The sequence below is a fragment of the Mirounga angustirostris genome, unplaced genomic scaffold (assembly GCF_029215605.1).
Source record: "Mirounga angustirostris isolate CCGP_5_RB_7025 unplaced genomic scaffold, mMirAng1.0.hap1 SCAF_17, whole genome shotgun sequence".
NCBI lineage: Eukaryota > Metazoa > Chordata > Mammalia > Carnivora > Phocidae > Mirounga > Mirounga angustirostris.
In genome coordinates this window covers 3,092,612-3,116,796 of record NW_026991725.1, presented here as the reverse complement: position 1 = coordinate 3,116,796, position 24,185 = coordinate 3,092,612, and the positions used below count along the sequence as shown (strand labels likewise).

At 52.1% G+C, this 24,185-nt stretch overlaps 1 protein-coding gene across 2 annotated transcripts in view; it reads left to right on the top strand.

Annotated features, from left to right (window-relative positions):
- ABR (ABR activator of RhoGEF and GTPase) overlaps positions 1–24,185 on the top strand; it is a 174,024-nt gene that overhangs the window by 30,004 nt on the left and 119,835 nt on the right. The window contains exon 1 of one of the 2 annotated variants that reach the window (XM_045889563.3): positions 11,792–11,946. The exons of the other annotated variant lie outside the window; for it this stretch is intronic. Coding sequence (XP_045745519.1) covers positions 11,886–11,946 — 61 coding nt within the window. The 5' untranslated portion in view covers positions 11,792–11,885. Of the gene's footprint in view, positions 1–11,791; positions 11,947–24,185 lie in introns of those variants that run through there. 2 annotated transcript variants of the gene reach the window in all.

The following is a 24,185-nucleotide window of genomic DNA, read 5'->3' as shown; positions in this document are numbered from 1 at the left end:
ATCTCACTTGTACAGGGACCAAAGGTGGATGATGAACTAGAGTTTCCCCCTGGGGGGCTCATCTTCGTGTTTAGGGCCAAGGTGGCCCTGAGCAAAGTGAGGCTATAGTTCATCTAGGTAAAACTTGCCTTGCTGGACACAGAGAGAATGAAAGCTGGACTGGCCACGGATCAGTGGCTGAGAAATTCCTGAGTACAGTCTGGAGAGCTGCTTTGATTATAACTACGCAAAGACCCCCACTGTATATACGCATACCCAAAAAAGGCTGGAAAATGCTAATGCACATTTTACTTTTATTGTCAAAAAAATGTGTTTGTGGCTTTATTACTTTTAGAACAGGGGCGTAAAAAAGTGGAATAAACTCACTAGTTAAGAAAAACAGCCTAGGAGCACCTGGGTAGCACAGTCAGTGAAAGCGTCTGACTCTTGGTTTCAGCTCAGGTCTGACCTCAGGGTTGTGAGATCGAGCCTTGTGTGGGGCTCTGCACTCAGTGCGGCGTCCGCTTGAATTTCTCTCTTCCTCTCCCTCTGCCCCTCCCCTGCCACTTGCTCTCGCTCTCTCTCAAATAAATAAATCTTAAAAAAAAAAACCCAAAACCCAGCCTATATGCTTCACACCTGCTACATAGTCTTTTGATGACATGTGGGATGCATACAAGTGAGCAAATGACAGGTGCTAATGCACTGTGGCTTCTGAGCCGGCAGCGTGGGTGTTCGGGGCAGGACCTGGCCACAGTTCATGTTTCCCCATTCTTCCCTGCCTCCTGCAGACCTAGAAAGAACTTGTTTGCCCAAGTGTCTGTGACCCCGACCATATCCGAGCAAAGCTTCCACACCTTCACCAGCTCCCCGAGAACGAGGGTCTTCACGGGAGACAGAGCACTGGCGCTGGAATGAGGCATCTTTGCTTGCAGGAGCAGGCAGGCCAGCTGGGAAGTCAACATCTGTCGGTGTCTCGGGCCATGTTCTTCTCAGCCAGACAGACCTCTTCCTTTTGAAATTGGCAGAAGTGCTGCCACGTGTACTAACGTTGGCGTTAGTGGTCTTTGTAGGAAGTCAAGGTTCCTTGTAGGCCTGGAAGGAAATGCAGCCTGCTTGCGTGTACAGCTCCATGTGTGGTCTCCAAGAAAAAGAACAGCAGGAAACCATGGGCTGCAGGGGCCAGAACGTCTCTGTGACTGCTTCCTCATCTGTGGTTAGTCATGGTGGGAGTCAAATGGGATTTCTTTTACAAAAGCAGTCCTTTTACCTCCAGAAAAAAAAAACAAAAAACAAAAAACCCAGCTCAGCTTCCCTAAGGGCCTCCTGAAAACGAACCTCCAATGTGGAGGCTCTGGCCAGCCAGGAACGGCAAAAGCTCCAATCTCAGCAGCCTCTAGCATGGCTCTGCTCCAACGGTCAGTAGGGTACATTTGCCCCAAGAGCCAGGGATCTGAGGGACAGAGCAGGCCCGGAGCCAGGTCCAGCTGGTGCTAAGGGGAGGTACCGTGTCGTTCCTCGCCCATACGGAGTGGTGGCTACTGTCTTCTGTTTAGGCTGCCTGGCATAGAGCCTGGGTGCAGGGCCCCGTCTCGGGGACTGCTCTCTGGTGAAACTGAAAACCAAGACATGAGCTTATCTGGGCCTGCACTGGTCTCCCTCCGGTGGTCCCAGGCCCCTGGGAAAGAGTGGGGAACCACCACCCACAGCTCTGGGGTCCAGGAAAGGGGCCCTTCCAGCACCCTTCTCCCATTTGCTGGTGACCTGTGGCTACCCTCATGTGATGAGCATGTGGCTTCCTGGAGGAAAGAAACTTGCACAATCAGATAGAAATAGGAATCTGGAAAATAACTCAGTGGGGCAATTAAGGGATTAGGCAATGACTTATCTAGAAGACTTTGGGCCATGAGGGGGGTTGGTGGCAGAGTGAGGAAGCAGGTTTCATCTGAGTCATGGCTAAGAATCTAAGGAGGTCTCTAGAGCATGAGACTTCCAAGGGGTCAGGAGGCAGAGGGACAACCTGCCAGCCTAGAAGTTCCTCAGAGCCCTTGCCCTTTGAGGTTCTGTGGAAAGGTTTCTCAGAAATACAACATCCTTCCTTAGGAATTGTGCGCCTCTCATACCTCACCATGTGGTGCTATCTTCCCCCAGGGTCTCTAGCTTTGTTCAAAGCACAAAGGATTTTTGAGAACATTCCCAGCAGACTGGTCCTCTTCCTTAGGGCCAGGGCAGTGGAGACGTGAACATTGGATGGGCAGGACGTACAGCTGACACCTCTGTTTTCTCTACCTTGTTGTGTTCATTTCACAATACATACAGTAAATCATCATTGTACACCTTAAACTCACCCAGTGTTATTTGTCAGTTATACCTTAATAAGCCTGGGAGGATAAAAGGGTGAAAGTAATGTGCCTAACACAGCGCCTCGAACATAAATATTGGTGAAGCCAGAGACACATTGACTGAGGGCTTTCAGTAACTGGGTGCCTCTGCCCACAAACTCACAGGGACAGGAGGTGAGTCCTAAACTTTTGTTGTTGGTGTTGCAGCAAGAGGTGTCCCTTGTTTATAAAGACAGGCCTAAGAAAGCTGCAAATTCTGTTGTGTCCCTGAATTCATGCTGAGGCCACACATGGTATTAGCAACTGCCTATATTCTCCCCCAGTTCCCCAAAGAACCTTCTCTTCTAGGTATTCATTCTAGTTCCCCTCTTCACCCCCATTTCTGCCTAATTATATTTCTGCATAATTGCTTATACTTTTCCTTCCCCCCAGAATGCCCTGTCTCCCCACCCCACCATTGTTGCCAATGAAATATAAGGTGTCCTTCCAGGCCCTGGTTCAAATGACACTTCCTCCAAGAAACACTTAGTTAGTCAGCCCCTTTCAAAGTGGTGACCCCTCCATCTCCTCCATAACATACTGTCCACATCACTCTCTGGACCCACCAGACACTGCCTTGCCTCTTGGGGACTTCTAGACATGTCTCAAATCCACTATCACAAGTATCCTGAGCAAAGGAACCCAGTCTTATATAGAGCTCAGGGAATATTCGATAGGCTAATGAATAACTTTTCTAGCCCTTAAAACCTATGGGACATCCTGAAAAATTGGGGAGCTGAGGGGTGGGAAAGAAGAAAGTTTTTCCCCTCTCTTATAAACCATTTCCTGGTCATCGATAGATTCTCAAGGAATCATAGGCAGGACAGCTTTCATCCCTGCATGTCAAGGTAAGGAAACCAAGGTCCAGAGAGTGAAAGGGGGATCCTCAAGGTCACACAGCAAGTTAGTGGCAGAGCCAGGGCCTGGACTCATGGTGTGCTCAGTTTAGTGCTCTTTCCCTTGTGTTGGGGAGGCAGTGGAGTATTGAGGGGCAAAGATATAAATTCTGGGGCTGTCAGGGGTTACTTTGATAATTCAGTGATTTAATACATGCAGAGTCCTTAGATCAGCCCTAGCCCAGGAATCATAATATAAGTGTTCGTTGCTATCACCTTTGTTGTGATTCCTCTGCCCATCATTGACAACTACTACCTCTTCCCACCAGGTCATTTCAGGGGAGAGAAGAAACCTGGGAGTATTAACTATGCCAGAACATCCTTCCTAGGCAGCAGGGGAGAAGCTGGTGGGTAGCTTTAGAGGACTAACCATCTGGTTTACTGACCCTAGCGGCCTAGGGTGATTTTTCTGGACCATCATAGACCCACGGCCCAGCAGATCAGACCTTGACTAAAAATTGGGTGTTTTGTCTCTTTCTTTCAGGGAAGGGAAAATGAAAAGGAATCTTCTTCCCTTTTTGTAGGTACCTGGCCTGCCCAGGGGTCTACCAAGACCCTCTCAAGCTAGGTCCTGGGGAAGACAGGGTGCCCAGAATCAATTTCCAGGTACTCCTCCCATCCCTGAGCTGAAAGCAAGTTTTCCCATCTTTCTGGTTGGAGGTGCAGCAAAGTCATCACTGGAACCCAGTGAGTGACAGCTTCAGCTGACAGCCCCTGGGACTGGGGAGTTCAGCATCGCTGCAGGCCAGCAGCATCTCATTTCTCAGACTCCCAAATTCTGTCCCCTGTCAGACCACGGGAGGAGAGACCGGACAGGTGTGCACCCAGGGACTGCTTTTTCCCAGAGGAGCACTACAATTTGCCTCCCTCCTCTAAAAACAAATGTAATTGCAGATTTGGGACGGGCCCAGGAGAAGGACTCTGAGAACTGAGACCAAAGTTCCCTTAGTGGGCTGAACCATTTCCTGGTTTCTATTCCATTTCCATGTTGGAGTCTGATTGGGTAAAAAAGAGTACAGCATTAAATGCTGGCTGCTTGGCGAGGGAGCCCTGTGCATTGGGGAGTTTTTTAGTTGGGATTTCATGTGAACAGTTAGGAATTAATTAGAGCAGCAATCCTCTTGCCCCAAATCTGCTTCTAGGATACTGTTGTTTTTTCTGAGTCTGTCCAGAGAGCGTGACCCCTCCTGTCACGACATCCCAACCAGCCCAGACAGGTTTTTTTTTTTTCCCAGCTGGAGGACCTGGGCTGGCTGAAGTGTCTATACTCCCTCATTCCAGGGTCTTTGTGACCAGGAACATATTCAGTCATCCATTCATTCATGTACTCATTCATTCACTGAAACCACTATTTCAAGGTGCTGGGGTTACAGTGGTGAACAAGAGAGGTGTGGTTTGAATCCTTGTGGGGGGCTCAGTCTAGCAGGAGAGACAGGCATTGAGGCATTTACAAAAGCACCGAGTAATCTGAATGCAGGCCTCCCTGGTCTGGTGGTTAAGGAAAGCTTCCTAGCAGAGGTGATATTCAAGTTAAGATCGGAGGGAAGACCAAGAGATGTCTGGACATTTTAGCTGGAACTATCATCCTGTGTAAAAGTTCTGAAAATGCAAAAGAGAGCAAGGAGACTGTGCCAGATGAGGCTGAAAAGAAGTAAGGAACCAGGCCACAGGGCCTTGTCTGCCACCAAAAGGATGTGGGTCTTCATTCCGACAGCAGTGGGTAGTGTTCTAGTTGCCGTGGGACGCTGGGAAAGTGCTTCCTCTAACTGGATCATCGCGTGATGACGTCAGCCTCGTGGGCCTGGGACTGCTCAAACCAACAGACTCAGGTCGGATGTGACCACTGCGCGGCTTTCTTCGGCCGCCAGAGTTCCGTTCTTTTCCACTCGCCCTTCATTAGAATACATGTCATATGTGTTGGTTTCCTATGTCAGCTGCTGGCCCCGGGCTGTGTTCATGAGACTAAGCTGACCAGCCCAGGGCAGAGTGCAGTGAGCTTGGGGAAGGGGGAAATTAGGAGCCACAATGTTTCATGACTAGAACCTGAAAGTGCCTTATGTAAAAGATTGGTGTCCTGGGACAGTTTGGGGAGAGAAAGCCAGCGCTTAGGTTGAATCATCCATGCGGGAAGATTGGTGGGGTGGTCCCTTGGGGGCAGGGGGTGACTCGTCTTCTGTGATTCTTCTCAGACATTGTCTGCCGTTTCTAAGTGTCTGCGCTAGGCCACCCACCCGGCTGCTGCCTCCCCCTTCCAAGGGTCATGACCACCAACGCAAGGTGCGTACAGGTGTGTACCCAGCTTCTGGGTAGGGGCATCCCTTGTGAAGGTGGCCTAGGCCAGACCGCTTCCTCTCTCCACCTCTTAAGATTATAAAGATGAAATTTAGAGAGGACATCAAAGGCAGAATACCAGGGAAAAGAACAGGGGGTGTGAGCTTGCCAAAGAACCATCCTCATTTCCGCCTAACCAACTAGTGTTCTCAGCACTGTTGACACTTGGGGACAGTTCTGCATTTTGCAGGATGCTTTAACATCTCTGGCTTTAAAATGCTCCTACAAAAATAAATACATAAATAACATGCTCCTACACATTGCAAACACTTCCTGTGGGGCGGTACCAACTACCCCTTCCCTGATTGAGAACCACTGTTCCCATGTTTACAGGCACAGGATATGCACACCTGTGCTTTAGGTCCTGAAGCTGGCAAGCTGGGACACTGGAAAAATCCCCCTGTTTGAGAATATCCTAGAGAAGCTTTTGTCCAGTGGGATGGTTATTCTTCCCAGGCTACTCATGGGGCTCCTGATGTCTCCTGACCCAACATGGAGTTCCTCCTGCCTTCCCTAGCCTGGTTACTCACAATGGTCACCTGCAGCTCTGTGCAGAATCTGGTGGACGAAGCTGAGATTTTAGTACAGGCATTTCCAGGCCTCTTGGCTGGACTGTGGCCAAAGTTGGCAGGACCCCTTCTGGTGGCTGAGTAGCTGCTCTGTTGGGCCACCAGATGGCACTCAGGAGACACTCCCCACCACCACCACCCAACCCCGCACGCAGTCCGCCGCAGGACTGCTGGTGGCAGGAGTGACTGCAGAGGGAACTTGCTTTAAAGAGGCCTGGTCCTTAAAGAGACATGGCCACACACCGCAAACTTGCATGGTTCACCCCAAAACAAGACTCCACTGATGACAAGCACCACTGCCTAGGCTCTGATGCTCCTTTGTCCTTGCCTTCCTGAATGTTGAGCTGCCAGCTCTTGCAGCCAGTCTCCTTGACAGCCTATCCTCAGCCCCTGCGGCCATTCCTGGGCCCGACAGGGACGGGGCCAGCTCTGGCTGGTGGCGTCACAGCTCCTGGCAGAGCAGCACAAGGCTGGGGTGCCTCTGCAGAAGTCTGGCTGAAAGAACAAGCCGCACAGCCAGCTTCAGGGGAATGGCGGCCGCAGGAGGGCAGGGGGCCAGCCTGTGAGCTCTGACCCCAGGGGGGCAGGCCTCTGCTGCACTCGGACCTGAGAAGCTTGGAACTGCTGAACTTGGTCTCTGGGCTTTTGGGACTTAGAGAATCCTTCCGTCTCTTCTGCTGGCCTCTTTCCAGATGCTGACAGGGATGCTGTGGTGAGTAAATTAGGAAGGGGGCTCTACCCCCTACTGTTGAGCCCTCTGATCCACTCTCTAGGAAACCTCTCACATTGACCCCTGGGGGGTACAATCTGAGCCAAGTTGGGCGAGAGCCACTGTAGGGGCTTGGCACGAGACCCTCCTGAAATTGCACCTTCCCTAGTATAATCCAAGGCAGCTACTCTGCCCAGGAAGCTGAACTCACTACGGCTAGTGGCCGGGGGAACTGGGCTTCACTAGAGCCTCTGGAAACTGTGTGGGGATGTGGGGGGAGCTTCGCAGCTGCAGAGACTTGGATGGCACTGTGCCTGTCCCGGCCACGGCCACGGTGCTGAGAGGGGGAACAAGGACGTGAATGCAGTTCTCTGGTTTACATCTTGCCAGGGCTGCAGATATTTATGACTCAAGCTGACACAAAACTTTGGTAGAGAAATCAGTAATCTGGGAAGGCTTTGAGTTCATCTGTGCTGTCTGTAGATCTGGCTGTCTCTGGAAAAGTAAGGAGGCTGGAAAGAGACAGGTAGGGAGAGGACAAAGGATAGAACTGTCGAGCCAAGCCTGCTCCCTGAGAGGTGACCCAGCAGAGGCCTAGGGAATTTCCTACTTTCCAGGCCCAAGGGGGGAGGGTGAGCATCAGAATTTAGTAAGTGCTATTTCAGGGTGAGCATCAGAATTTAGTAAGTGCTACTTCACTGTACCAAGGTAAAGGAAATGAAGCAAGGAGCCAGAAACAGGCCCCACAAGGTTTGCTAGGAAGCAGAGTTTATGGTCTACGAAGGCAGATAGGAAGCCTGGAATTCGTCCACCTGATCTACGAGGGTACCCACCTACAAATTTGAAAACTGAGCTGGGAAAGCCTAGAGATTGGCCCAAGGCATAGAAGCAGTGGGGTTCAGCGGGGACTGGAGTTCAGGAAATGGTCACTGGATTGATTGCATCCAGCTTGTGTCCAGAGTCGTCTGCCCTGTGGTGGTAAATGTGGCTTTGAGAACCAGTTCTCCTTTTGCTTAATCATGGGGAATTACACTGCCTTGCATTCCTGCTGTGGCTCCAGCGTCTTTCTCCCTGAGTTTAACTTCATTCTGTTCATTCATTTTTTCACTCATTGCAGCCCAATACAGTGATTATACACACCTCAGTTCATTTCCAAGTGTCACCAGCGGCTAGCTGGCCGATGCTTAGCCTGACTGCTTCTGGGAAATGGAGAGAAGAGCAGTGCCTATCTCGTTAGCTTATTATGAGGATTAAGGGAGATAATCTACCTGAAGCCCATAGAGCAGTGTCCCACACCTAATAAGCACTCGGCAAATGTCAGCTGTCATTCATTTTACATATTCAACCTGTATTGTTGAATGCCAGTCTGTCGGGCTTTGGGCAGAGAGTCCGGCCAGTCTGGGGGCACAATGTGGTTATGGCCGCTTTAGTCTGCCTGAGCCTCAGTCATCCACTGGGCTGGGTGCTATGGATAAGATACCCCAGTGGAAAAAAAAAATGCAGTTCCAGCTTTTAAAGAACAGATCTGGCAGGAAGGGTACAAAGTCTTGGTTTTTTGGCTATCATAGTCTGGTTTTTGTTTTTTGTTTTTTAATTTGAATGCGGAGGCCCTCCACCCCCACCTATACCTCCAGCTTCTGCACACTAGTGCCCCCTGCCAGCCCCAGCATGGGGAGAAGTGAACGGACATCCTTTTCACCAGCCGTGACCTCCGTGACCTCCAGGTGATCAAGGAAGCAGGGACTCCCCGGCCTCCCTCTTGTGCACAGTGGAGCTGGGTTGCTAACAGTGAGGAGGGAAGAAAAGTGGCGATACTGAGTTTTGGTTGTAAGCACAGTTACCCTTTTTCCATCTGGCTAAGTGGCTGGTAGAAGCAAGAGTTGTTGGGAAGGCACCTGGGAGTTAAGGGCAAGGCCGCTGACCTTCAGAATGGGATATATCTCCTTCGCACTCAGCCTCTCATCATCCACCCAGTGCTACGGGCAAGGCAACCAGCCCTTCAGTCCCCCTTAAATGGGTGGTGGTAAGGCAGGAGCAGGGTGGTCATCAAGGCTGGCCTATGTGCACAGGCCAGAGGGATGGCTGGCAAGGTGGAGAGTGTTCACCCAAAAGCCTGGACAGAGAACGGTTAGTGTGGGCCTGGAGGATGAAGTGTGTTGGGTGCTGATTCAGTGCCTTGGGGTTCAAAGGCAGCTCTGCACTTAGCTGAATCAGGGCGGTCTGTCCACAGGAGAGCCCCTCCCCGGCTCGGAGAGATTGGGGTTGCTGGCAGAGCACTTAACCTTTGGCAAAATGCAGATGAGGATGATTCCTTAACTCCTTCCTTCCTCGAATGTGGTATTGGGTCTCCCCAAACTCCTCCCCACCCTCGGTGCCAGGAATCTGGAGGCTTCTGTTCCAGTCTCAAATCACCCTGGTTCTCAAAGGGCCACACACTTGTCTCCAAGCCCAGATTAGAGTCAGGCTGTGTGGTGTTACCTATCTACTGGAAGCCACCAGCAATGGCATCAAGGGCATCTTGAAATAACTGCCCTTTCCTGGGACGAGTGTTCGGGAGATGGGTGTGTGGAGATGGAGGAGGGCTGGGAGGGCTACTCAGTGCCTCTGTTTTCTCATCTAGAAAATGCAGGGAGCTGAGATGGCGGTGAGGTTCGCAGGGAAATGATCCTGTAAGCAAAGCACTAGGGTCCAAGCCAGGTGCACTGCAGACGTTCTCCGTTAATTACTACAAGTGTTCCTCCTTATTGCCTCCAAGACTATTCTCTCCCTGTACCCTATATTGTGTTCTGGAGTGGGAGGTCCAGGATGGGATTGGACAGAATGAAGAAAAAAAAAAAGCAAACTGTGGCAATGCTAAGGAGAGCAACTGTAACATTTTAGCTTGAAAATGCTGAAAATAGCATGTTCAAGCCTTTGTAGATAAAAATGTAAAATGTATGCAAATGTATGTGTCTCACGCAGAAACATACATCTCTGGCCTCCTCACAGTCAGTGCCGGGATGTGGCCATCAGGAAAATCCCTGCAGCATACAGAGAGGGTCCAGGCTGCCCTGGTGGAGGTGGTGGTTATTGGGGAGGGGGCAGTGCTGCTGCCTTCCTGGCTGCGCTCCTGTTTCCACCTTTCTTCTGGGTTCTGTGCCTCCTGAGAGTTCCACGTGGGAAGAAGAGAGGCTCTGGGCCCCTCTCTGCTCCTCCACCCTCACCATCCTCCCTCTGGTTCCTCTGAGAGCCCATTTGCTTCCTCTCCCATTCTGGCTCTATTTCTGGAGCATCTCATTGGAGATGCACACCCCCCTCTCTGCCAAGCTCCAGGTGCCTGCTTGGTCCTCCCAGGCTTGTGTGCAAGTCAGGGATGGTGGGAGGGTGACAGCTGAGCAGGGAGGGGCCAAAGAGACAGAGCCAGAGTCTGAGCCCAGAGAGTTGGGATGTGGGAGAGGGGAGTGGATGCTGGGAGGGGCCAGTGTTACCTCACAGTTGAAAAACACCCACGGTAGCCACCTGTGGGGGCTTTCCACACCCTTCCCCTGCACCTCCCAGGGGTTCACCCGACCTACTGTGAGTTGGAGGCCTCTATCCAAGCAGCTGCAGGGGCTTCCTTTCAGCATTATGGGTGAGGGTCTGCTCCTCTCCTCAAGAAGAACTGGATCTGTGGTTGTTTGGAAGGATGAGGAGCCCTGCCCCCATGTGGGTGGGTCCCAGTAGAGCTCAGGAGAGGCTTCTGAGTTCCAGGAAGGCTTCTGCTTCCCTTCTCTTGGGTTCAGGAGAGGAACTTCAGCGCCCCCTGCCCTTGTCCACCCTGGCCGGAGGCCCTTCAGAGCCCTTTGGCCAGAGGAGGCCTACAGGACCAAATCTGCAGCAAAGTTGCCTTGCGTCCCAGGAGACAGGCATAAAGCCCCCCTCCCAACAACCTCTTCACTGCTGTTGGGAGGTCTTACCAGGAGTTTTATTTCTAAAGGTTCTGTTCGCAGAGGCATCTTGACCTCAGACTTCCCTCAACTTACATGTGATTACGCATGCAAGGTATGCCTCCTGGGCTACAACTGTGGATCCCCAAAGAAGTCTCCTGGGGAACTCAGTGAAGATCCTGGAGTCTCTCCTGTCTCCAGTTTGTCCTCCATTGCCCCTCCTCGACCCCCAGCCCCCTGCCTTTCTCCAGCCGCCGCCCTCTGGGCAGAACTGCCCCGCTTTTAGGGCAAGGGTGTTTAAACAGATGAGGTTTTAAGGTTTGGAAAGAAAGAGTGCCCCGGCGGCCAAGGCTTTCCTCCGGCACCAGGACCTTAACCCCGTCAGCACCGCCCCCCAGGCTTGCCTAGGGGAGGGGCCTGACGGCCGCACCGGCCCCAGAAACTGCGCTTTGAGATCCTGGGGTGGCAGGTGATGTCACCCCTGCGGGGCCCATAGGTCTCCCCGCGGCACTTAGTCTGCGGGTTGCCAGAATTCGGCTGAGCCCAGCGAGGGGAGGAAGAGGAGCCTGGGCCTGCGCCGCAGCCCGGAGACCCCCCGCGGGACCACTCCTCCGTCACGGGCTGGAGCCCCTCTCGCCCAGGCGTCCGGGAGGACTGGGGCTGCTCCCCACACCCCCCGACCGGGTCTGGAGGCCTGCTGCGGCGGGGGAGGGGGCGCGGGAGCCTCGCGCCGATTGGTCGCGGCCCCCGCCCCCCGCCCCTGGCCGCCGCGCAGCCCCGGGGGAAGTTGCTAGTCTGCGGGCGAGCTGCGGGGCCGCCACTCGGGGGTCCGCAGCGGGGCCCGCCGGGGCCGCAGTGGCCGGGGGCGCTTGCCTGCCCTCGCCCGCCCTCCCCTCCTCTCCCGGCATCTCCGGCTCGCTCCTCCCTGCTACCTGTTTCCCTGCCTCCCCCCGCCTCCACTCCGCGCCCGGCAACTTCGGCCTCCGGGGCTGGCCGCCCCTCCCGGCTCCCCGCCGGCCCGCCCGCCCGCCGCCCGCGCCCTCCCTCCTTTGTTGTGCGATGAGGGTCGGGTTTCCGATCTGACGGAGCCGCCGCCGCCGCGCCGAGCCGCGGGCATGGAGCCGCTCAGCCACCGGGGCCTGCCGCGTCTCTCCTGGATCGACACCCTCTACAGCAGTACGTGTGCTCTCGGGCCGGGGAGGCCGGGCGGGAACGGGCCTCGGGGCCCCGACGGCCCCCGGGGCCCCGATCTGCCCGGCTTGTCTGGGGAGCCCCGCGCGGGGCTGGGGGTTGTGGGCACCGCCGGCCAGGCGCCAGGGGGCCGGGAGGTGGGGGGAGAGATCGGCCGCAGATGGGGTCCCCAGAGCGGACTAAGAGCGGGGGGGGGGGCAGTGGCCCGACAGGACCAGGAGAGCTGTGTCACCCCTTTCCCACCTGTTGTGTAACTGAGCACTCCCCAGCCCTCAGGAAGGAGAGCCCTTGTAGGGTGCTCCCTCCGCTTCCCGCTGACTGCTCCTTCTGTCCGAGCTGAAGCAGAAAGGACATTTTGGCAAAGTCCTTGGCGCCTGAGTTTGTCACCTCAGGGACATCCTGGGGCAGTTGTGTGTTATGGGGTGGAGGTGGGTCGGGTGGAAGGGACTGTAGGTGCAGATCTCCGTGGGGAGCATCTGGATTGAAGGAACTGGAAACCTCCGGCTCAGCAGTCTTTCCTGCCAGCCTCATCACCACCTCCACCTTCACCAGCCCCCAAAAAAGAAAAAAAAAAAAAACACCTCGGCTTCTCCACCCCCTCGCTCCCAAATCTGCCTCGATCATGTGATTGCTCTTGCACTGCCGCTGGGGATGTGTAACTGATCACTCGTACATTCTGGGGGTTCGTGCGGAGCGGTGAGCGCCCCCACCTTACACCCTTGCCTTGCTGAGGTGACTAAAGCCCTGCACTTCTCTCCACCTTTCCTTTGAAGCACCTTCCGGAAGCTTTCAGTGAGGTAGAAAGAGGGTCCTGCTGGCCCCTGAAGAAGCTAGTAAGTGGATTTTGCCCTCTGAGCACTTCGGTGGGACCCTCCCACTCTCTTGCTGTGTCTCCTAGCCCAGAGTCCTGAGGCAGGGGGCAGGGCTTCCAGGAGGCAGATGGTGCCAAGTTCGGTTTCTGGACACTGGATGCCATGGGACAAGGACATTTTTAAGGGTTAACCTGGCTCAAATTTCTTGGTGACGGTTATATGTGGGAAGAGAGGAATGGACAAGGACGGTGCCTTGAACCCCAAGGCCTTGCCCTGGAGGCTCCTTGGTACTCAGCATCCGGCCTCTGACCTCTGTATCCCCTTGGGTCCCTATCATTCCCCCTACCTTCTCCTTCCTCCTCCCCCTCCATCCTTATTTCCTTCCTCCCCGCCCCCCGCAGGAGCACTCCTTGTGATGGTTCATTCTGCTTTGGTTTTTCAACATCAAAGAGGCAAAGCCGGATCCCCTGGGTGTCAGTCTTCCACTGAGCCCAGCCACTCCATCTGCTCCTTCTCCCCCCCCCCCCCCCCCCCCCCGCAGAGGCCAGCATCTTTGGGTGAAGGTCAGGGCCCGTGGCTGTGTGGCGTGTGTGTACACGTGTCTGCGTGAATGGGGGCACACATCTGTTCAGAGGCCTGCTGCAGATCAGCTCCTGACCCGAAGGAAGGATTAGTGACCTCTTAGCTGCGCTCCTGCAAATCACAGTAAAAACAATGCCTCATATTCACATGCTACTTACGTTCCTGAATATTTCTGGCCCTTTGCAAAACCCAGTGGTGATTTCCGTATTTCTCAAAGCATAGAATCCTATGGAAATCTGTCTCTGGCTTTCTCTCTATTGCCCTGACGAAGACTCCTCAACCTAATTATTTCCAAGTTTCCTACCTCTCCCTCCCCCCGCCTCTTGGAGCAGGGAAGTTGTCTGAGGTCTCCTTGAACATTTCTGACCAGAGGAGAGGGAATTAGACTGAGGCCTTCTCTGGGGGTGCCTGTTAACCAGCCCTGACTGAAGTAGTTTGGCATCTGAGCTGTTTGCCGTGCTGCTTGCTGCCCTGGCCCCTGGGCTCCTGGGCTCCTGGGGCAGCCTGGCTGGGGGTGGGGGGAGGCGCTGACTTGGCAGCAGTGTGAGGAGTCCCTGCCTCCCTCCTCAAAATGGCTTATTCGAGAGCCATAGAATGAGGCTTCCTGGGGAGGTGCTGTGCAGTCATGTTTGGGCTGTTAGCCATGAAGTTTCCTCTTGACAAGAGCCTAAATTAAAACAAATACCCGGACTGTCATTTGCCTGGCAGCACGGTTTTGTGGTTCCCAGAGGAAGTTCCTCTGCCTCTCAGAAAGCTGTTTGCTTACAAGGCTCACAGTCCTGGGGTGGCAAGTCCCCCACAAAAGCTAAATCCAACAGGAATTGTAAAGGGGATGTCCCCAGGGCACAGGGTAGCCCGTGTCTGTCTTGGAGATGTGACTGACCCCATGACAGAGGCCCTTCCTAAGTGCTGCTCCAGGTAACAGTGATTAATAGCATATCCTGAGGAGCGTGCATATGCCGGGCACTATGCTAGTTTCTCTCTGGCCATCCTATCCAGACCACACAACTGTGCAAGACACGTAGTCTGATCTCCGTTTCGCAGCAAGAGAGGTGTGGTAAGCTCAAATCATTATCCAAAGTCACATAACCGGTAAGTGACAAAGCTAGAATTCAGAGCATACCCTATGTTGGTGAGGAAGACTCTGAGCGCCACCTAGATGTGTCTGAGCTTACCCAAGGCCTTGGGATGTCATGGAAGGGGGGGGGGGGCATCTCTCTTTTTGGTCCTCTGTTTTCACAGGATTCTTCCTGAAATGGTCCAGCAGGATAAGTGGCCTCAATGATTCTGAGCCCAAGCGGTCCATGTGCCTCTTGCAGGAACTGGGGGCTGGTCCTGGAGCCACGGTGGGGGTGGTTGAGGCTCTGAACTCACTGAGGTTGGTGATTCTCTACTCCTAAGGTGCCAGACTGCCAAGCGGCCCCTCCTCTGACTTAACGTCTTGCCTTTGGAACTGTCAGCTCATTCTTCCTGGCTTCAGCATCGATGCCAGGAGGAGTGTGTGCATTTTCGTTGCAGGTTGATGGTCGTTTGATAAGAGGTAGACAGCAGAGCCCCTTTCTCCCCTATGGTAGTACTGAAGGGCTGCTGTGATAGGATTTGTCCAACTTGAGGAGATGGGTTGACTCCCAGCTACCAATGTGATATGGGGCTGATTGGAGCAGGGTCTTCGCTCCCGACGAGCCAGAGTGGCTGCCACATGAGGCTTCCAGACACCCCTCTTCTTGTCGCTGTACCACTCATTTTCCTACGTTAATGTAATAATGTCAGCTTTGCCCCTCAGGGCCTTGCCTCGACTCTCTCCCCAGAGCTGGCGTGATTCTTTCTGTAGGGCTGCGTTCTTCCTTTTATCTTCTCCGTGGTGTCTGTCTCTCATCACCTTCTCCACTGAGCACTTACCGCTCTCTCTTGGTTTTCTTCTTTACCATGGGATTAGGTTGGATTAAATTAAGTTCTGTGGAGGGGCGCCGGGGTGGCTCAGTCGTTAAGCGTCTGCCTTCGGCTCAGGTCATGGTCCCAGGGTCCTGCGATCGAGCCCCGCATCGGGCTCCCTGCTCCTCAGGAAGCTTGCTTCTCCCTCTCCCACTCCCCCTACTTGTGTTCCCACTCTCGCTGTGTCTCTCTCTGTCAAATAAATAAATAAAATCTTTAAAAAAAAAAAAAAAGAAAGAAATTAAGTTCCGTGGAATAACAAAGTGGGGGGTGCTCTGAGCCTACCCCTCTGAGTAGATACCACCCTCCAAACAGAGCTGAACTGAGACATGGATGTGCCCCAAGCAGGCAATGAGTTGGCACCTCTTCAAATGGAAAGTCTTTCTTCTTTTACCCCAGGCAATATTTCCAAGAGATATTTCAGTCACTTGTGATATTTCCTTTGTAGACTTGTAGACTCAGTACCTTATCCAAGAGCCCAGAAAGCATTTGGGGCTGTGGGTATACAAACCCGTCTCCAGATCATCATGAACCAGCCTCAGTTTCCCATCTTACTCCTGTATTAGCCGCACCAAGGAGCAGGCCACTGGCCTGACAGACTGTGGGTCTGATCAGAGCAGCTGTCTTACCCAGGCCGCATCAGACCACCCCAGATGTGCTAGTGAACACCTGCAGATGGATGCTTTCTTATCCTCTGAAAAGCCCCTGCATTTATTCCTTCTTGTTGACACTAGTCCATTATTGTCATGGCTGCTGGAGTCTCAGAGGTGGGGCTGGCAGAATGAAATCATCTACTGGGAGAATATTTTTTGTTATTGTGATTGTTGCTGTTGTTCTTTGGAAAACAGAAGAAATGACAGGAACATTTGTGAAGAATTAGCTAAGTGGGTAGGAGACAGGGGAATAGCGAGAAAACCCATTCTGCCTCACTCTTGCAGGTGGCTTGGAAGACTTGGGCTGTTGTCTGAGGTGTGGTCTGGCTCCTGGGGACCCCGTGCATACTCCTCTGTAATGCGAGGCCATGATGTCTCTTGTAGATGCCACGTGGATTCATTAATGTTTATAAGGTGCTTTGAAGGTGAGGAGTGCTGTGGGATTGTTGCTCAGCTGTCCAGCTTGTCATGGTCCTCATCACGAACAGGGGCCCATGAGAGGCTTGCTGATGAGTGGGAAGGGGCTGCGAAGGGGGTGAGGGGGATGGCAGGTGCAGAGTGCTGGACCCGGTTCTTAGGTGGTGCCTAGGCCAGCTCCTCATGGGTAATAAGCCTTCAGTGATTTTTGGTAGCATGAGTATGAGAGGGAAAAGAAAACTCCTGGGTTCTTGGCTCCTTTAACTCCTTACTCCACCAGAAATCCCAGAAGCCCATTCATTGGCCCATTCACAAGTTTCCAGCAGTGTGAATTTGGTTAATTGTAGTAGTTTGTACTGGAGTCGGAGACCCCCCAAGGGAGTCCCATGTGTTGCTAGGGCTTGTGATTGTGCAATTGGAAGACTTCCCTGCCAGGGTTGGTGCTTCAGCTGTTTGGCTCAGCTTGAGCCCTTTGGGGGCAAGCTGGGAACTAGGCAGCTTCACGGTCAACTCCACGTCTATCCTTGTTTGCCTCTGCCAGGCCCCTGGCTGTGGTAGGTGGAGGCAATCCATGGGGCTCCAGTACCCATCACTTTCTACCTATGGGGTCTTAGCACTTTCCACTGAGTACCAGTAGGAAGAGGCCTGCAGCTTACCTGTCTCCAGAGCAGGATAGGAGAGACAGATTTTGATTTGTGGCCTTGCTGTGCCTTAGTTTGCATTTCTTTGGGCAAGATAGGGTCAGTTGGAGCCATGGATACTCCTGACTGGTAGTGGGAGTGTTCTGCTTGTTCCTGAAGCTTGGGGAGAACCTGTCCAGACCCTGTAAATGGGAAGAAAGAAATCAGAGCAATAGGCAGACTGTGGAAACGCCCCCATATGGGGATTGGAGATAGATGCCCAATCCAACCTCCTGCCCAAGGCATTTGGCAAAGAGCCCTTCAAGATACTGGTACCATGACTGACTGGATGAAGAATAATGTTCTCTGTCCCCAGATTCAGACCTTATTTGGGCCTCTCACTCAGTTTTCTGCACCTACGCTTTTTTCCTGTCTTCTCTTCTGCCCTTCCTTCCCCGCCACCCACCAGAATGAAAAATGAATATGGGTTTACTAGCTATATAGAAACTACAGTCAGTGTGGTCTTCAGGAGATGGGGCAGATGGGGTGGGCTCTGCAGTGATCTAATTGATCAGGTGCCATTTCTCTCCACCCTCACTTCTGATGCCTACATAACCCTCTAGACCACAGGTAGACATGGAAGATGTGGTCAGGCATCTTGCCTCAGATGAGGAAGGTCTCCAGGAAGGGTTGGGTGGCTAGAAGGCCTTGGGTGGACCAGTGCTGATGGAGCTCAGAGTCCTTGTCACTCCGGGAGACCTGGCTGTTGGCCTCTCTGGTGTGTTGGCAGAGTTGGTGCTGCTTAGAAAAGCCCCATATTGACAAGGGATCTGTGGGTTTACTCAGGGCTGTTGGGAAAGGATGTGGCCATAATTACCTTTATGGGATTGAAGGGTTGATCCTATTAGTGCGACGGGCTAACCCCTTCCTCCTGGGCATTACCTCCTGGCCAGCAGCAAGGGTTTAATGGATCAAGATTATGGAGACCAAAGATGTTGTGTAATTAAGCCCAGTTATTTCCTTACCTGGGAGACATCTATTTCCACAGCAACAATTGATTTCCTCACTTGTGGTCACCCTGTTCAGCTGCAAGTTACACTGGGCCTAAAGAGCCTAGGGGCCATCTTTGTGATTGAGTTTCTCCCTTGAAGGTGAAATTTTAGGAGAAAAAACCCTTTCTGAGAGTTTTGGGGTCAGAGTGGCAGTGTGTTCCATATGATGGCACACCTTGGAGTTGTACAATGGGGACTTCTTTGGGAAATGTGTCTGGGTTCCACAAAGGTACATAGAAATCTCACCCTTGGGGGGACACCTGGGTGGCTCAGTTGGTTAAGCGGCTGCCTTCGGCCCAGGTCATGATCCCAGGGTCCTGGGATCGAGTCCCACATCGGGCTCCTTGCTCAGCAGGGAACCTGCTTCTCCCTCTCTCTCCCTCTGCTTGTGCTCTCTCTGTCAAATAAATAAAATCTTAAAAAAAAAAAAAAAAGAAATCTCACCCTTGGGTCTCTCACCGGGCCCAATGAAAAGAAAGCTTGGGGCACCCAGTGGCTCAGTTGGTTAAGCATCTGCCTTTGGCTTGGGTCATGATCCCAGGGTCCTGGGATTGAGCCCTGTGTCAGGCTCCCTGCTCAGCAGGAAGCCTGCTTCTCCTTCTCTCTCTGCCTCTCTACCCCTTGCTCATGCTCTCTCTCTCTCTGTTTCAAATAAATAGAATCTTTAAAAAAGAAAAGAAAAGAAAAGAAAGCTCGTCAGTCCTGCTGAGTTTGTAGAAATTAGGTTTTACATTTGGTCTGGGAAGAATGGACATGACATATAACCAGTCCTACTATGTGCCAGATGATGTGCTGTGCTACATACTTCCCATACATTATCCTAAAACAAGAGAATAGAGGCCCCTGAGGGGTTAGGTTATTGCCAAAGTTCTCCAGTTTGAACTGGATCAGATTTCAGATTGCCCTGACTCTCTGTGTAGCCTTCCAATAGCAATCATGATTATAGCCAATGCTGTGGAGTACCTACAATGTGTCAACACGGTCTTAGGCATTAACCCTGTGTTGTCACCAATCCTCATCTTTAATGACATACCAATCCTCATCAGGCCCTACTTTATGAGGCAGGAGTTACTATCTCTATTTTGTAGAGAGGAAGCAGGCTCAGACAAGGTTCTAGAGCTAGAGGACAAGCCAGGCTTTGAGCACAAGGTTGGCTGGGTTCTAAACCCCTGCTTTCTCCCACACTCCTCGCATTTCACAGCAGTGCCAGTGAAGGTCCCTTGGTAGTTCATGGAAGTTGCTTGATCTGCTCACCTCTTTAGCTAAAATGACAACTGTAAAAACTGTCTTGGCTCCCCCATGGTGTTCAGGTAGCTCTCAGCCTCCAGGTGGCCTGTAAGTGCCTACCAACTGGACTACCTCTTCCGAAGGAATGATCCCAGGGAGATCTCCCCATGGCCGCTTGGAGCCCATATCTCAGCATTACCTTCTCCCTGGGATCATTGACAAGGAACACTGATGGTTAACAACAACAACCACAAAGAGTTTTAAAGGACAGAGAGAAAACAGACTTTGGGGGTAGAGATGACGTACAGCTAGTGCCCAGTTTCTAGAGCAGAGCAAGGGCAGGGGCAAGAAGATGGGCACTGGAGGAGGAGGGGACTTGGCAGAGCCTAGGTGTGCTGGCCTCACTCTTCGGCCTTTTAAAATTCATCTCCACAGTTTCCAAAGGAGAATAAAGGGCCCTCAGCCCTAAATCAGGCCACTGCACACCAAGGTCCTTTGCCAAAGCCCAGGGCCAGTTGGGCTGCAGATCCAGCTTCTGCGTTTGAAATCACCCATGCGCAGCATGCTAATGATGGGGTGGTTCCGTGCAGACCCTCCAGCCCCTCTCCTCATACCCCCAGGGCCCCAGAGCCCAGAGTCCCCTGCCAAGGGGTCAGTCTGCTGCAACTTGCATCCTAGCAGACCCCTCTTCCAAGGTTGTTGCAGACTGTGTGTGGTAAGTGTTCTGGATGTGATAAAACAGAGGATTGCCTACCCTGAGCTGAGAACCTGAAGCTGTAAGTGGGGACAAGGGAAGGGGCACTTCACAACACCATTCTCTTCCTTTCTCTTCCCTGCCCCAGATTTCACTGTCAGCTTACTTCCTTCATGAGTCCACAGGTATTTTTAGGAATCCCTGTTTGGTTGGGTATAGGGACCCATGACCCTCCCCCCCCCCCCCCCGGGCTCCTCTGTTTGTAGAGGGGCAAATAAAGAATTTCAGTTGCCCCTAAGGCTTTAGTTGCTACTGCCCTCCCTGTGGTTCCAGGATGCAGCCAGACCAGAGGCTCAACCTTGACCAGGTCCAACCTCTGGGTACCCCCTCCCCCCACGCTGCCTCCTCACCCCCACCTTTCTCCTGTTCTTCTTGTTCTTCCTGCCCTTCCCCCCAGCCTTTCAAGGGAAGAGATGCCACTCAGGGAAGACTGTTGAAATGGGGCTGCCCAAGCCCAAGAATTGAGAGGGCCGGGGAGAGCACTTCCTGGTGATGAGGATCCTGCCCCTCCAAAAAGGACATGGCTTCCCTCTAGTGCTTCTCCACAATTCTTTCTGGGCAGGTTGAAACAATGCCTCAGTGCAAGCTGCCCAAGCCCTCCCTCACCTGAGCAGGGCTGGGGTGTGCCCGTTTCATCACCTGCTGCTGTAGCTACTATTGTCAGCTCTGTGTCGTGAGAGAGGAGCCAGAGAGCTAAGGTGGGGACCTCCAGGGTGTGGCCAAAGGAGTCAGCTCCTCACCACTGGAATTAACTTAGCAGTGGCTGGGGACACCTACCAAAGGGAGACTGGGCTAGATGAGTGGCCTGCTAACTCTTGTAATCTAAACATAATACATATATTTTATGTTATAAGCCAGTACATACACAAAGTAAAATAAAAGTTTCATTGGACAGTACTTACCCTTTCTATAACGTTTGCAATGCACTTATATTTTTATGCCCTTCTATTCCATGCCATTTTGTTGCATTCAAAGCAAACCCAGAAAGTGCTGGTCATGACCTACTACATTGATTTCATGACCTACAGTATGAAAACCGTGGGCAAGATGATCTCAAAAGGGCTTTTATGAACTGTAAGGAATAATAACTTACCGAACTGTGGTGATTTATATACCTTTGTTGTGATTTTTGCCAGATTCCCACAATTCTGTTCCTATGGACTTAATGTTTTTCTTCAGTTTGGTTCATTGTTTAAAATATAACTTAGAAGAAAGGGAACTAGTGGAAAATCTATACCACTTGCAATAAACCGAAAGTTACCTTACAAATAAATGCACTAAAAACTAAACAATGTATTAATTCTAATTATACACTGTTGCCCTTGGAAGGATCTAGGTCTGAGCCTCCTGTGTCCTTGTTTAAAGCAAAAGGAACAGAAGACAGAGAGATGTTAAAGACATACTAGGATCAAACAGAGTCTTTCTTCTTCAGTAACAGGGAGATTGAAAGGAATCAAGAAGGGAATAATTTTCTCAACATGTGCTTGAGTGTGCTTTAATGCAGTGTGGCTAACAAACACATGCTAATCAAAGGGCCCTTTTTTGCTGGCATTCTCTACTTCTATCTACCCAGAGTCCTGGGTCCCGTATTTCCTGTGGTGGGAGAGGAGAGGAGAAAAGATGGTTTTCTCTTAGGAACAAACATAGTAGAGCAGAGTCTCAAACTCTGTCGTGCATTTGAATTACCTAGGGCTCTTGTTAAGATGCAGATTCTCATTCAGTAGGTCTGAGGCCCAGGGTTCTGCATTCTAGCAAGCTCCCAGGTAATGTCAATGCTGCTGAAGGTCTAGGGACCACAGTTTGGGAAGCAGAGCTCAGGGTCCTTTATTCCCATCCCTAGGAGACTGACTGCAGACCGTGAACCAAATCAGACCCTTCTGTAACTGGATTCTAAGATTTTTTTTTTTTTTTTTTTTATCTGAGAGAGAATGGGAGACAGAGAGCATGAGAGGGGGAGGATCAGAGGGAGAAGCAGACTCCCCGCTGAGCAGGGAGTCCGATGCGGGACTCGATCCCGGGACTCCAGGATCATGACCTGAGCCAAAGGCAGTTGCTTAACCAACTGAGCCACCCAGGTGCCCCTCTGTAACTGGATTCTAGCCAGATGAAAAGCAACCCATGACTTATATCTCTTTTGAGCCCACTTCTCAATAAAAACAAAAAGAACAAAGCAATTGATTGGACATCTAATGGGTACCAGACTTGAGCTAGTGTTCTCACATTCATGATCTCATTTAATCCTCACAGTAAAACCTGTGAAAGGTTATTACCCTCATGCTAAGGACGAGAAGAGAGAGCTGCCATTGTGGTTGGCCTCTGCTGGGGATTTCTCAAAGGGGGGGGGTGCACACCAGGCCTCGATGTTCACCTCCTCCCTGAGTGGCAGAAGCTCAAGCATCTGCCTTTGTGAGTGCCTCTGTCTAGACAAAACCAGTGTCCTCCCCATCCCCTTTCCCCCTGAAGGGCCAATTTCAGTGTTAATGGAGCAGAATGACTTGGCTGTTCATTTTCTAGTGCATTATTGAGAGGGTTAATGAAGGACCAGCTGGTGTGCCACTCAGCCATGTGGAAGCACCATTTCCCCCTGATTTAGGTGGGCAAACACTTTGCAGACCCCATGGCAGCTCCTGACTAAACGTTCCCCTTTTGGGCCTGGATGGTGCCTACCTCGATGTGTCTGTGGGTGCTGTGTGCTATCTTTGGGTGTAGAACCTATAGAGACCAGAAGCAGGAGCAGGTTCTGTCTCCCGCTCCCTGGAAAGGAAGAATGGGACACAAATTTGATGTCTGAGATGCCGTTTCTGGCCTGGGCGCCCTGTCTTGGCTGATCACCGCCGCCATAGCCAGGCCCTTGCAGCGGACACCTGAGCACCTTCGGGCCCCTTCTCTGATGCCTCCTGATGCCACCCCCTTCCCATGTGGCCGTAGCTTCCATCTGCCACTCCTTTGCCCAGAAACCTTCCGTGGGGCATTTTATTTCCACGTGAGATCCAAACTGCCTTCAAGCTCCCCTATGCTGGGGGATCCTCACACTATCCATTCGGGTTTCCCAGCACGCCGCAGCCAACCTCCGTGAACTGAACTCCCATCCACCCTCAAGCCTCAGCTGGGCTCCTGCCAACTCCAGGAAGCCCCCATGCCTGATGATAGTGCTCGCCTCAGTGCGGGCCCCAGCTCAGAACCCTGCCTGCTCTGGGCCCCATCGTGGGGCGCTTTCTTACCTATTATTTTGTAGTGTTTACCTATACAGTTTCCAGGCTGTTGTCATTTCTTCTCTGCCAGACTCTAAACTCCTTAGCGGCGTGAAGACGAATAACAAAGGCTGCCGTTTATAGAGTGTCAGACACTGTCCTTAAGCACTTTACAAACAATGTTCCATTTCATCTTCAACCTCCTGTGGAGGTCCCAACTATTTTTATCCAGTTTTATAGATGAGGAAACTTTTTTTTTTTTTTTTAAGATTCTAGAGACATTAAACAGCTTTCCTATAAAGGGCTGAGCTGAGTTCTAAACCCAGATCTGAAACAAACAAACAAACAAACAAACAAACAAACCCAGATCTGTGTGGATGCCCCAGCCTGCGGTGTTCACCAGAAGGGCCCAAGTGTCAGGGCCCTCTGAATGAGAACTGTGTGTTTGAGAAACTCCTCTGCACACCCCGGCCAGTCTGGGGACTGGCTCTTACCCACTGCATGCTTCTCCCTTTCCCGCACACCCAGCTGTGCCCTTGCACATATGGGAGCTTGGAAATGCTTTGTGATTGGTGGAGAGGGTAGGAAGAAAGAGAGTGTTCTGCGGGGGTCCAGATCCATCGTCCAAGGGCCACCTAAGAGAATCATGGTGCAGGGGAGATGCAAGGAGGCACTAGGGCTGGGCCTGAGGAGGGCAGAAGGGCACTCAGAGAAGGATATTGGAGAGACCAAGCCGGTGACCCTCTCTCGGCCCCACCCGTAACTCAGGGCCTCACTCAGCTCAGGGCATATTAATCAGTGGGGGCATCTTGTGAAAATAGAGATTCTGATCCAGCAAGTCTAGGGCAGGGCCTCCCATTTGGCATTTTTTTAAAAAAATATTATTATTTGAGAGAGAACAAGCGAGCACAAGCAGGGGGAGGAGCCAAGGGAGAGGGAGAAGCAGACTCCTCAGTGAGCAGGGAGCCCCATGTGGGCCTCGAT